The sequence below is a fragment of the Poromitra crassiceps genome, assembly GCF_964638095.1.
Source record: "Poromitra crassiceps genome assembly, chromosome: 21".
Lineage (NCBI taxonomy): Eukaryota > Metazoa > Chordata > Actinopteri > Beryciformes > Melamphaidae > Poromitra > Poromitra crassiceps.
In genome coordinates, this window is record NC_139638.1 from 15,823,213 (window position 1) to 15,835,712 (window position 12,500).

At 44.7% G+C, this 12,500-nt stretch overlaps 1 protein-coding gene and 1 pseudogene across 2 annotated transcripts in view; both read right to left on the bottom strand.

Moving 5' to 3' along the window:
- The window catches only part of rabgap1 (RAB GTPase activating protein 1), a 149,679-nt gene that overhangs the window by 845 nt on the left and 136,334 nt on the right, over positions 1-12,500 (bottom strand). Inside the window, 3 exon segments of the mRNA XM_083657855.1 lie at positions 1-2,424; positions 4,145-4,342; positions 5,651-5,722. The exon segment at positions 1-2,424 is cut by the window's left edge and continues 845 nt beyond it. Coding sequence (XP_083513981.1) covers positions 2,302-2,424; positions 4,145-4,342; positions 5,651-5,722 — 393 coding nt within the window. The 3' untranslated portion in view covers positions 1-2,301.
- Positions 10,656-12,500, bottom strand: part of LOC310795782 (phospholipase A-2-activating protein pseudogene) — a 2,391-nt pseudogene continuing 546 nt past the window's right edge. Inside the window, exon 1 of the transcript in view lies at positions 10,656-12,500. This exon is cut by the window's right edge and continues 546 nt beyond it. The product of the transcript in view is annotated as a phospholipase A-2-activating protein pseudogene (transcript).

Below are 12,500 nucleotides of genomic sequence, written 5' to 3' on the forward strand. Positions count from 1 at the left end.
AGAACAGAGCCAGCAAACAAACACAAACACGTCCCATCACCTCACATAACAAAGTAATGTATCAAACATGACTGTGTGTGTGTGTGTGTGTGTGTGTGTGTGTGTGTGTGTTACTTACACTTGTCTGGGTTAGGTCTGTAGCGCACAACCGAGGGCATCTACAACGGATTTAGACCAGGGTCTAACAGCTACTATAATAGGACTTAGACCAGGGTCTAACAGCTACTATAATAGGACTTAGACCAGGGTCTAACAGCTACTATAATAGGACTTAGACCAGGGTCTAACAGCTACTATAATAGGGGTGGGACAAAATATCGAAATATCACGATACTTCCTCTTGCAATATGTTATCAATACACCATTGGCGCCATATCACGATACTTGATACTCTTGTGATACATTATTGATACAGTGGCGACAAATATTGATATTTTTATTTCAACAGGGCAGGCAGTGAAATGTGTCCAGGCTCATATAAAACATCGTTATGCTCGTTAAGCACGGAAATGAAATGTGTTTTTTTTTGCATTGATTTGTGTGTTTTGTTTTGTTTTCTGTAAACATATTTTGCACAAATTGAAAAGATTTGAGTGAGACATCCTGCCTTTTAAGCATTTGAATGCCAGAACCTGCTTTCTGGGAGTTGGGCCAGTTTATGGCTCCTTCACATTGGAATGATGGACAAGTTGCAGTCAGTTTTGTGAAACGGACACCACAATGCAGTGAATATATCATTCCGGCTTGTTGCCATTTGAGGGGTATTTTCCCTCTTCGGTGACACAGATTATTGTGATGTATCGTAGATTGAATTGTCTTGCAAGGTATCGAGTATCATGTATCATGATAGCATCGTTATCATGGGCAACATAATGATGATAGCATCATATCTTGAGTTACTCTGATTCCCACCCCTAGCTGGAACATGCACTACTCTGTAGAGCACGACCGAGGAGGGCCTTTACAACGGACTTAGACCACAGTCTAACAGTAACAGCAGCTACTATAAATAATAAAATACATTGGGTGTGTTTGTTTTACTGCATCGCACGCAGAAGTTTGCATGTTTTGGAGCTATTCTTGAAGTTTCATTGTGCTGCGAGATCCAAATCAAACAAACCTCATGCATGTTGTATGTTTGAAATTTGACAGGTACGCTACCGTCGCTGAACATGTAAGTGTAAATGACACGTTCCTATCCTCTACCATCACGTTCAACCTTTAGATCAAAGGCTTTGTCAGCAAACTCCTCTTCCTCAGCATCATTCATATATACATTTCAACATCAAAGGAAAACTAGACGACTTGGAAAAACTCTTCCCCCTTTGCAAGCATGCACACACTCATAACCTACTTTAGTGCTTTTACTTTCCCTTGGACTCTGTCTGTCTCCCTCTTACTTACACGCACGCACGCACGCACACAACATAGTTTAACGTCAGTTACTCGTGGACTCAACCACATTCTTTCAATCTGTCTAGCCCATGCCCACGCACACACACACACACACACACACACACACACACACACACACACACCTCCCAATCAACACAAAAACATGCTCGCTCACACACACACACCCTCTTTACATTAAGCACATTCATATTACATACATAGAAAAGAAAGGTATTTGTTCCAACGTAAATTAGAAAAAGCTCAGTTCTGAAAAGGCGCCTCTATTCTCTCGCGTACCTAAACAACGTTTTGTTGACGGGGACTGGTTTTGTTTTGTTTTAGCCAGTAGGAAGGATGAGTGTGTTTCTTCTTGATGCCGTCACGACAGTTAAGAGTTCGGAGTCGCTCCCTTCCTTCTTTTCCTTCCTTCCTCCCTTCCTTGCTTCTTTATCAGTAGTACAAAGACAAAAATCAATAAAGCGTTTATCTCCCATTTCTTTTTCTTTTTTTTACACTTTTCTCTGATGGGTGGAAGCACGCATCGTTTCTCCGGGAGAAAGTGGGAACGCTTCACTTCATCTCACTATTTTCAAGCCCCTTCTCGTCGGCGAGGTCGGCTCTAGTCGTTCGGGAGGGGAGACGGTGGGCGTGGACACGACAGGAGGACACGAGGGACTTGGGGTTTTTGATAAGGAGAAAGGAGTAACACAGTCTGTAGTAATGCTCATCCTGGGATTTTAAAGGTCAAGGTTCAAGTTAAGGTTACGACCCGGTGGGGAAACGTTAGGCGTCGAGAGGTTTTCGGCGTGAGAAGTTGCACTGAGCACCAGTCTTGGTCTGGGTCAAACGGGGGTGTCGGTGGGTGGGTGGGTGGTTGGGGGGTAGGTGGGTTTGGGTGCTGTCAGGTTAGGTGGTCTCCTTGCCCTGGGTCCCGGTGACGGTCTTGATGGAGCTGAGCGTTCGGTTGAACCAGGTCTTCTTGGCGGCCTGCACCTCGTTGAGGGCCAGACCCAGATGGTGCTCCAGGTCCTGAGAGGAGAGGAGAGCAGGTGAGAACAGCTGAGATGGATCAGCCTCAACACTAGAGCTTTCCTCTCTCTGCAGCATTCAGCCTATTCATAAGATTAATCACACATTATTCATAAGATTAATCACACACAATCTTGCTCCTTTGACATGATATCAAATCACTTCTTTAAACATGTCTTTTTGAAAATGCCTTCTTATAATTGACTGTGCTGTTTTCATTCGATACGTTTTCCTTGGTGTGTCATTTTGAATGTAGCATATTGTGTTTTTTACTGTTTTTATTTTCTTATATATTGATATTACTCTACTTTTTTGTGACTCATGTTGTATTTTTTTATTATTTCATTACATTTGTAGAGCACTTCTACTTTTTATTTTGAAACCATTTGTCAAATTCATTGTGCACCTGTTGATTTGATTTGATTTGATTTGATTTATTTAGCACAATTTAAAAAGAAAAACAGTGCAAGGAGGGAACGAAGCCCAAAGGGCTTGTACAGAGTTCCACTCCCATCATCTACTGCAGTGGATACGTAAAACACAAGATAAACAAAGACATTTACAACATAGAAAAACTAAAAACATAAACAACATAAAAGAAAACATGGTTACATAATATGGAAGATAATGACATTGAAGGTTAAGACACGATAAGATGTTTTTTCAATAACTTTTTGAAGGATGTGAAAGATAATGTGGACCTCAGAGACACGTCCAAATCATTCCAAAGTCTTGGACCTCTAGATGTGATATTAAATTGATGACCAGATGTTCGACAGAAAGGTAAATGAAGATTGCCACTATGCCTGGTTGAATATGAATGAAAATCAGATGAAAAAATAAAGAAATTATGAAAGGTGACTTGAAGATCTTGTTTACTGTTGATAAACGTATGCACAAACAAGCATGAGTGAAAAACATTAAGTTTGTGAATGCCGGGTAATATTGAATATTTCATAAAAAAGAGGTGCAGATGGTTCGTGTCTACTAGACAGAGAGATCGTTCTTAAGAATCTTTTCTGGATTATCAGTAATTTGTTGAGGTAAGTTGGATAAATTACAGACCAGACAATATTGCAGTAATTCATATATGGAAATAGAAAACTATAATACAAAGTCAAGTGAGCAGAGGGATTGATCAGGGGACAAACCTTTTTCAGTATGCCAAGCATCTTCATTGATCTTTTGCAAACTTGATTAACATGATTCTTCCAATTTAGACCTTCATCCAAAACAACACCCAAAAATGTGGTGTGTGATACTTGAGAAGGATTTCAGTTCCGTCAATTGATATTTTGGCTTCTTCTTTTGCATAAGATTTATTTTTGTTGCAGAATATCATAAAGTTACATTTTTTTACATTGAGTTAGCTTATTGATCTGTAACCAATTTGTCAGTAAACAGTGATTATGTCCATAACTACATCTTGCGGTCCTGCTCACCTGAACTTGCCTTTGTGGATCAACATCAAAACTTGAATATGTGTCCAAACTAGACTCTTATCTGATCCTACTGTAGATCTTTATTGGCCTTCATGTTAAATGACATTAAAGCAATGACAATTCACTGTCCAATCATTGACACTATATGACTGCATTATAATATGTGTGTGTGTGTGTGTGTGTGTGTGTGTGTGTGTGTGTGTGTGTGTGTGTGTGTGTGTACAGGACTCAGCTTTCACCCACTCTGCAGTGTGACTTGTGTCAGTCAGTGTGCGTACCTGGATTTTGCACTCGGCCTCCACCAGCTGTAGTTTGGTCTGGGCCAGTTCCAGCTCCATCTCCCTCAGCTGGTTCTTCAGACCCTCCTTCTCCTCGTCCTCCTCGGGACCCCCAGGGGGCGCTGTGCTCACCGCAGCCCGCACACGGCCCTCCTTGTTGAAAAGGCCGCTGCACTTCTCACAGCCTTCCACTTTGGACTGGAGCAGAACAACGAGAGAGAGAAGAGAGAGAGAGAGAGAGAGAGAGAGAGAGAGAGAGAGAGAGAGAGAGAGGGAGGGATGGGGGGGAGAGAGACAGAGAGAGAGAGAGAGAGAGAGAGAGAGAGGGAGGGATGGGGGGGAGAGAGAGAGAGAGAGAGAGAGAGAGAGAGAGATGGGGGGGAGACAAGGTTAGAGAAAAACACAAGGTAAGCACTGACACGCTTACAGCAATCTCCGCCCGAGCAGCCGGCTCGGCCCTATTTGTTGAAACAATCACTGCATTTCATTTCTCTCAGCCTCCCAATTGAGACCCGGAGGCGAGCGAGGAAGAGGGAGAAACAACGTTAGAGGGAAACAGCAGCAGCGCCAGAGAGGAAGAGGAAATATCAAGGACAACTCTTTAGTTTCAACCAAGGAAAAAAAAACACACGCATTACCAGGGTATGTAGACCCTGAATCCTAACCAGACAAAAAAGTTTTACATTCATATTTTAAGATGTATATAAAATACGCTACTTTGACTATTCATTTGTCTGATATGGTTTTTCCACACACACAAAAAGTTTAATTATTTATAATAATCCTTAAAATGACTCCCCCTCCCTCTCCCTCATTAGAACAAAAATCCAGAATCTGTAAATATGCCTTTTCTTCTTTTTTTCTAGTTTAACTGCTGAATGCTGGACAGGGATTGGCTCTAAGTATTTGTGATGTCACCAATCCTGCTTGTAGGAAATGTCCTTTTCAGTGAGCACAGAGAAGCGTTCCACCTTCAGCAGATGAATGTGGAAACAGCTTCTAGTGTCAAACTCTGCACAGTGAAGCTCAGACATGAAACTGAAGGAACAAGAAGAACAACACATAAAGAGTGGAGGAGGTCTTTAACCAACATGTAAACATCTGTATGAGGCACTGTCATTGTGTGGCTAGCTCTGTTTCAGGTACTGTAGGTATTTCTGGTGCAGTTAGCTTTGCCATCTGTGATAGTCAGGAAGCCGTTTTCAGGTATTCTTATATGTGATGAGCTATTTATTACTGGGCGTTTGAGCAAGCAGCCACAGACACACTGTGTACCCACACAAATAGACCCGGGCAGACAGCACGTCTCATCAGAATAAAATAGTCTATCTCACAGTGCTCACAGCACTGTTTTCAGACTTGTGTGTGGGTGTGTGTGTTTACGTTTGTGTGTGTGTGTGTGTGTGTGTGTGTGTGTGTGTGTGTGTGTGTGTGTGTGTGTGTTTACGTTTGTGTGTGTGTGTGTGTGTGTGTGTGTGTGTTTACGTGTGTGTGTGTAAAACTCACCCTGATTTTATCCAGTTCTCCTCGGGTGGCCGTTTGTTGCTTCTCCAGTCGCTCGCTCAGCTGGGAGCAGATCTACAGGAAGCAGAGACACAGACACAGTTTAAAGGTCTGGGAGAGCAGCTCTGTTCAGTTAAGAGTAACAAGCTGGACGTCGAAAAATGTGTTTATTTGTTCAGATAAATTATCAATCAATTACTGACATATCAATCAATAAAAAAAAAAAATCCAAACTGAGTATCTCGTGTCAACTTCGATCCTGTGAATTCTACTCGTCTCACATATCTTGCTCCTCGACATGTTCTTAGTCAGCACGTTTCTCTCATCAGATCATTGTGTGCTCACAGGAATCCTGTCAGGACACTGATCACACTTCCTACTATTGGCTGCTTGTAATGTTGGGTCGGTGAGGAACAACTTCTACTGCTGCAGTCATTGTAAGTGACTCTGGGTAACTGTCAGCTAAATGCGTCAATGTCAAATGAGTACATTGAGTAAGCTAAGAAGCTATACAGCTTCTTAGCTATACTAAGCTATACTAAGAAGCTATACAGGGCTAACTGCAGTCAGTCAGATATTCATCTGCACTTTCTTCACTTCCTGTGGAGTCACCGAGTGGAAATACGGACAGCGCTACTCTGCCATTGCAACCCACATTGTGGTCAGAGGGTGTATTACCTAGAAATCCTGTCAGCACGCTGCTGCTACCTACTGTCCACTGTTATCAACTGCAGCCTACACGTTTACGCCTCATTACCGTAGTAACACGTTTACGCCACGTTTACCGTAGTAACACAGCGATACAGCAGACAAATTAAACGAGTGACATCTGTAGTGCTGCACATGGCAACTAATGAAGGTTTACATTCAAATCTGTAGCAACCAGGATGCATTTGATTCTTTTTTGCTAACGAGCCCTGTGCCACCATGTTTTTATTAGACCCTCAATCAAGGTGCAAGGCAAGAATAGTTCTTCATCAGTGACACTTTATTTTTCATGTCTTGTGCACTTCCTGTGCCTTTTGGACACTTTCGTCTCCATGTGCTCAAAGATGTCGTTTTTGTTCCCCGTCTTCATCCCCCCCAGGAGCCAGGAGCGCCCTGTTCACATTCACTATGGCAATATTAAGAGTCAGAAAGTAAAGCCATACGCACACAGAATATTCTGTGTGCTCAGGTAGTACAGATGTAGGATGAATAGAAATAAGAGGCTCTCTGGTCTTGCAGGATGTTATAAAACATGTATATTTCTAATGCTCTCTATGCAATAAAGCATTTATATTAGTGAACTAGAGACACTAAAACCTCAATCTTCTTCTGTTTACCTCCACTCCAGAACTACTGTTCTTACAAAGGAGAGCTCTGCTCACGATTTCAATCATTGAGGTTTTCCCCACATAGAATAATAAAGATATGCTGGAGGGAGAGGGGACAGAAATGTGTGAAAACAAATCAAATCAAAGCCCAGGCCATTAAATATTGATGGTTGATAAGACGAGTGTACACTAGTCTACTATCTCTCAGAGACTTTAGCCTTAAAGCACTTTCATATAATATATATAATAATATAATCAAATACATTTCTCTCATTCAGTCACACAAGCAGCTAGAGGCTTCATCCTCTTACGCTAAGTCCCTCAGCACGGCTACAGGTGCAGTGTTTTTCCATGATGTCTCTCTCTCTCTCTCTCTCTCACACACACACACACACACACACACACACTATCTCACTCTCTCTCTCTCCTTCTATACAACTAAGCCACAAACACGTTTAAATACATCACACACCAAGAGAGAAGTTAAGGCTTGTAAAGGTGACGCCAATGTGAAAGTGCCAAAAATGGCAGTTCCTCCAATGGCCACTTGAGGCCGGCTGCAAAAGGGAGTCATTCCCCATCCACCCCCATGTTAAAATGCCTGAGTTAACAGCAGAAATAAACATGTTTACAGCCTGGCTATAGAGACCGAAACCGTTTGAAAAAGTCAAATTAGCTAGTGAAAGTGTGCCGGGGAGCGGGCGGGTATAACTCATCTGTTTAGAGTAAGATAGACGATAAAAAAAGACTATTCTGGGGCGTGATTGGCAGGTCGCCTGTCCATTGATCGTGCAGCTCCAGCGATCACGGCCCATAGCGTCGCGGCGGTGCGACTCTGTGGGAACGCCCCGGCCTGGCATGGTTTACTGCACAAGAACCAAGATGGCTACAAGGTGTCAACACAGGAGTCCATAAACCAAGGGGTGACATCACACTAACCCCTCCCCCCCCCCCCCCCCACACACACACACTCCCACTCCCCCACACACACACACACACACACACACACACTCCCACACACTCCCACACACACACACACACACACACACACACACACACACACACACACACACACACACACACACACACACACACTCCCACACACTTGTGCTGTAGCTTGCTGGCTAACAGAGAGATCAATGTGACATGAGTCATGTTAGCTGGAACACCTTTCTCTCTCCACCTCTCTCTACAGACAGCCCATCTATCTCTCTATCTGTTCTCTCACTCTCTCTCTCCACCTCTCTCTCCATCCTCCACCTTTAGCCTAACATCCATCTATACAGTACAGTAGGTCTACAGTATCTATCTTTAGCTAACATGTCCATCAGTCTTTCATCTGCCCCTTGTCTCTCTTGATGTCTCTGCTGTGATCATTGGGCCTATCTATCTCTTGACCTCCTCCTCTATCACTACCTTGCTCTGATCCCTCTTCATCAGGAACTCAGGAAGAACCAGGTGCTGTTTTAGTTCTTGCATTCTTCAACTGAGAAGTCACTGAAAATAGGTTTTGTGCTCATTTCTGGTAGGTCAGATCCACGACCCACATAGAAGCCATAGAAACTTAATACTGTTACCGCACAGTTCTTCCCCTTTTCTTTTCACATCTTTTCTGTTTTACATTTCCCTAGAATGTCACTTTATATGGACACAGACAATTCCAAAATGATGCTGAACAAATGACTGATTTAGGCCATGTTTAGACGACAACCGTCTCTGCATAAAACGGCAAACTAGCGTTGCGTCCTCACCTTTTATTTCGCATTTACACACAGCTGGTGTGATAAGGATTTGCGTGCAGACTGTCAGGCTGACTGAAGCCGCAAAAGCGTCAAGTGAGCCAGAATAACATTGAAACTTCTGGTTAAAACCTTCACAATAATGGTAATTAAATAAACTAATAGTCTTATTGATGCATGTCGCAACGTTTTTTGTGTGTGATCCGAAATACACAGAAGACATATAGAACACAGACAACTAAAAGTCAATTTTAACAGGCAGTGAGTCGACGACCCTGATTTTTATTTGCCCAGTTATAAAATAGGGCTTTTATTTTGAAGGTAAAAACACCTAGCTTCCCCTATTCTGTCTGTTTCTAATGGGCTTGATTTAGCTTTGTGATTAAAGTTTTTAAATTCATTTTCCACGCGTCTGACACAGAAGTCCCAAATGGTAGCCTAATAAACTGCTCCAGATCATGCTCATCATGGATTACCGAATAAAAACCCAGTAAAGCAACATAAAAAAGAGCTGAGCACAATTGGGACTTCACTTGAGGAAATGCATCGCAGACAGTGAGTTGTTGTCAATTATTCAATGCGGGAGACAGTGATTAATAGGCTGTGTGTGACGTTAGTAGGGGGCACTTAACGCAGATTGTGTTTTTAGCAAATCTTTATCACGTTTGTTGAATGTCAATGTGACTCATTATGCCTGTGCCATAAGGCTGTATTGGGCTAGTTCAATGTTCCTATTGCCTACCATTGTGTAACATGGTGAAGGGGGGCTGTGTCATCACCTGAACATTGTTTCTCCACTTTACAGGCGACAGTAAGGGGCAGCGTTTTCAAGAATTCCACTCTGGGACCTGTTTTCAGATTTTGGCGTTTTCACCCTCCAATAACACCGTCACCGTGTAAAAGGAAGACACTAACGCTAAAAAAGTTTGCCGTTTTATGCAGGGAGCGTCGCCGTGTAAACAGGGTCTCAGATTAAAAAATCATCTTGAAATCCTTCAACTCCGGTTGTGACTGATGTCATACCCACTGATGATGTGCCCTGGCCGGTGGACATAGGTGGTGACTGATGATGTCACTTCAACTGAGGATGCAAAAGCTGTCCATCAGTGATGTCATAGACTAGATTGTGTTTTGCGAAAAAATGGGGTGCGCTACAGCGATATTTTCTGTATTTTAGGCCTTCACACTCACATAGACATTGTGACATCAAAAGTGATGTCTCATCATCAGTGATGTCACAATGGCTCGAGTGTCATCAGTGAGTTGCACTGATTATGACTGATGACATCAGTGATGGCATCACAATTACTTTGAGTGACATCATCAGTATTGTCATAAATCGCTGATGTCATAGACATTGTGACATCATCAGTGATGTCATAAAGCACTTTTGATGCATTAGCCTTTAGCCGCAGGACCCCCCATTGCAAAATGTATTTAGAAAACCATTGATCAAATGTCAAAAATCACACCCATACAACTTTGAATATATTTCCTTGCTTTTATTACATGACAATGAATGTGACTATTTTGACTGGCAGGCAATTAGAAAGTCATGTTAAAAAATACTGGAAGCAATGCGGAAAGAAAATATTTACCGGTATTTATATTTGTTAATTAATACAGTACATAATTATAGAATGTTAATTTAGGTATTATATTATTTTTTATTTTATGTATTGTATTTATGTATTACAAATATAACTGATTCATTTCCTTCTCTCTTTTTTTCCATTTTCCATTAATTTGCTGATGCCCCCTAGTGGCCCAAACTTTGAAAACCACTGAGGAAGAAGTAGTGTTCGTGTTCCTAATCATTCACATCATTGTAGTTCTTTTAAAACCAGCTGGCAACACTTGCCCACCTTGGCTGGTTCTGACACGGACATCATTGTAGTTCTTTTAAAACCAGCTGGCAACACTTGCCCACCTTGGCTGGTTCTGACACGGACATCATTGTAGTTCTTTTAAAACCAGCTGGCAACACTGGCCCACCTTGGCTGGTTCTGACACGGACGAGTACTTGGAAATCTGGGAGTTGAGCCCGAGGGAGCGGGCCAGGTCCTGGGCTGTGTGGTCCGAGGCCAGAGTGGTGCCCAGGGCCACCAGGAGCCTGAACACAGCCTCCTTGTCCTGCACAGACTCCAGGGCGGTGCTGGCCACGGACAGGCACTGGGCCTTGGCCTCCAGGTTGGAGCAGCCATGCAGGCAGCCGGCGTAGTTGAGGACCAGAGTGGCCAAGGCGATGTGGATGTTCTTGTTGCAGACGGAGGAGGCCAGGTCGACGGCACGCGACAGCACCGTCTCTCGCTGGGCCAGGAGGAGGGCTCTCCCCTGCCGCCCGCTGAAGCAGTTACACAGCGTCCGCAGCACCAGCATCTGGTTGGCCGGACGCCCCTCGGGCCTCATCAGGTTCAGCAGGTGATTGCACAGCTGGACTCCCTCCTCCTCTCCGCACAGGCCCCCGTTCACCTGCGGGTGGCGTACTGCCAGCCTCATGATGTCCAGGACAGGGAACACGATGTCTTCCGGCCAGTGAGAGGCCTTCCAGAGCAGGTTGATCTGCTGGAGGTTCGGGGGCTGCTCGGAGGAGCCGGTCCCACAGACGCTCACCAGCAGCCTGTCCAGGCTCTCCAGAACCTCTTCAGATAGCTTGTGCTCCTGGGGGGCTCTGATGTTCAGCTCCTTCAGCTTGGCAATGATCTGCATGGCATTGGCTTGCTCAAAGGTCACAGCATCCGTGTTGGGGAAGTAGATGTTGGCTGCGGTCTGCCTGACGGCTGCTGAGGAGTAGGCACGTCCACCTGTGAAGGCATCTGCCACACCTCCTGGAGCGCCTGTCGTGGCATCTGACCCTGGGATGTAGCGGCCAGAGCCTGTCAAGGGATCAGCTCCAAAGCCTGTCGTACCATCGGCTGCTCCGGGGACATAGGGACCTGCTGATCCAGTGAACGGGTCACCACCTGGGCCGACCACATGTCCTTTGGTGTTCTCGATTATGAAATTGGCAACCTGGTCGAGGTAAATGGGGCTGAGGTCATTCTTCTGCAAGAAGTTGTGTGCCGTCAGCCAGGGGTCCTCTGACACGTTGTAAGGCAGCTTCGTGGGCGGCCTGCCTTCATCCACGTCAACGGTTAAGACATAGTCATACTCCTTTCCCTCGTACATCACCCTCTTGGATGTCGACTGGTTGAAGCCTCTGATCACATCTCCGATTTTCATCCAGCGGTCATCGCTGACACTCCACTGGTACGCCACTACCTTCTGTCCATCTTTAATCATCCGTGTCTGTCCGTCACGATTCCCCGGCTCATCGAGGTGTTCCCTTCCAGGAAGGTCCCCAAACTTGATGTCTCCGAGGTCATCCGTCTTGGGGTAGATGGTGGCTTTGGAGAGCTCATCCTCAAAGGCCTGGAGGTCCTCTGGACTGGCCATGCGATCCTCAGCCTCCGTGAACACACGGATAGTACCGTCGCTGGCTCCGACGGCTATGTCGCCGTTGGGCAGGAGGCAACAGCACCACACGGACTGGGCAGGCAGACGAATGGTCTGAGAGCATTCTCCCTTCCTCCATATCTTCAAAGTCCTGTCCTCTCCGGTGCTGACAAAATCCTTGCTGTTGGGGAAGACGGCGAGGCTGTAGATGTAGTCGGTGTGGCTGGAATAGATGTGGACACATTCGCCCGACACCATCCACCTTCTGATGCTGGCGTCGTTGCTGCAAGAGAAGAACTCGATATCGCTGATCACCGCCAGCCCCCTCACGCAGTCCTCGTGACCGGTGAAGGTTCTCTCACA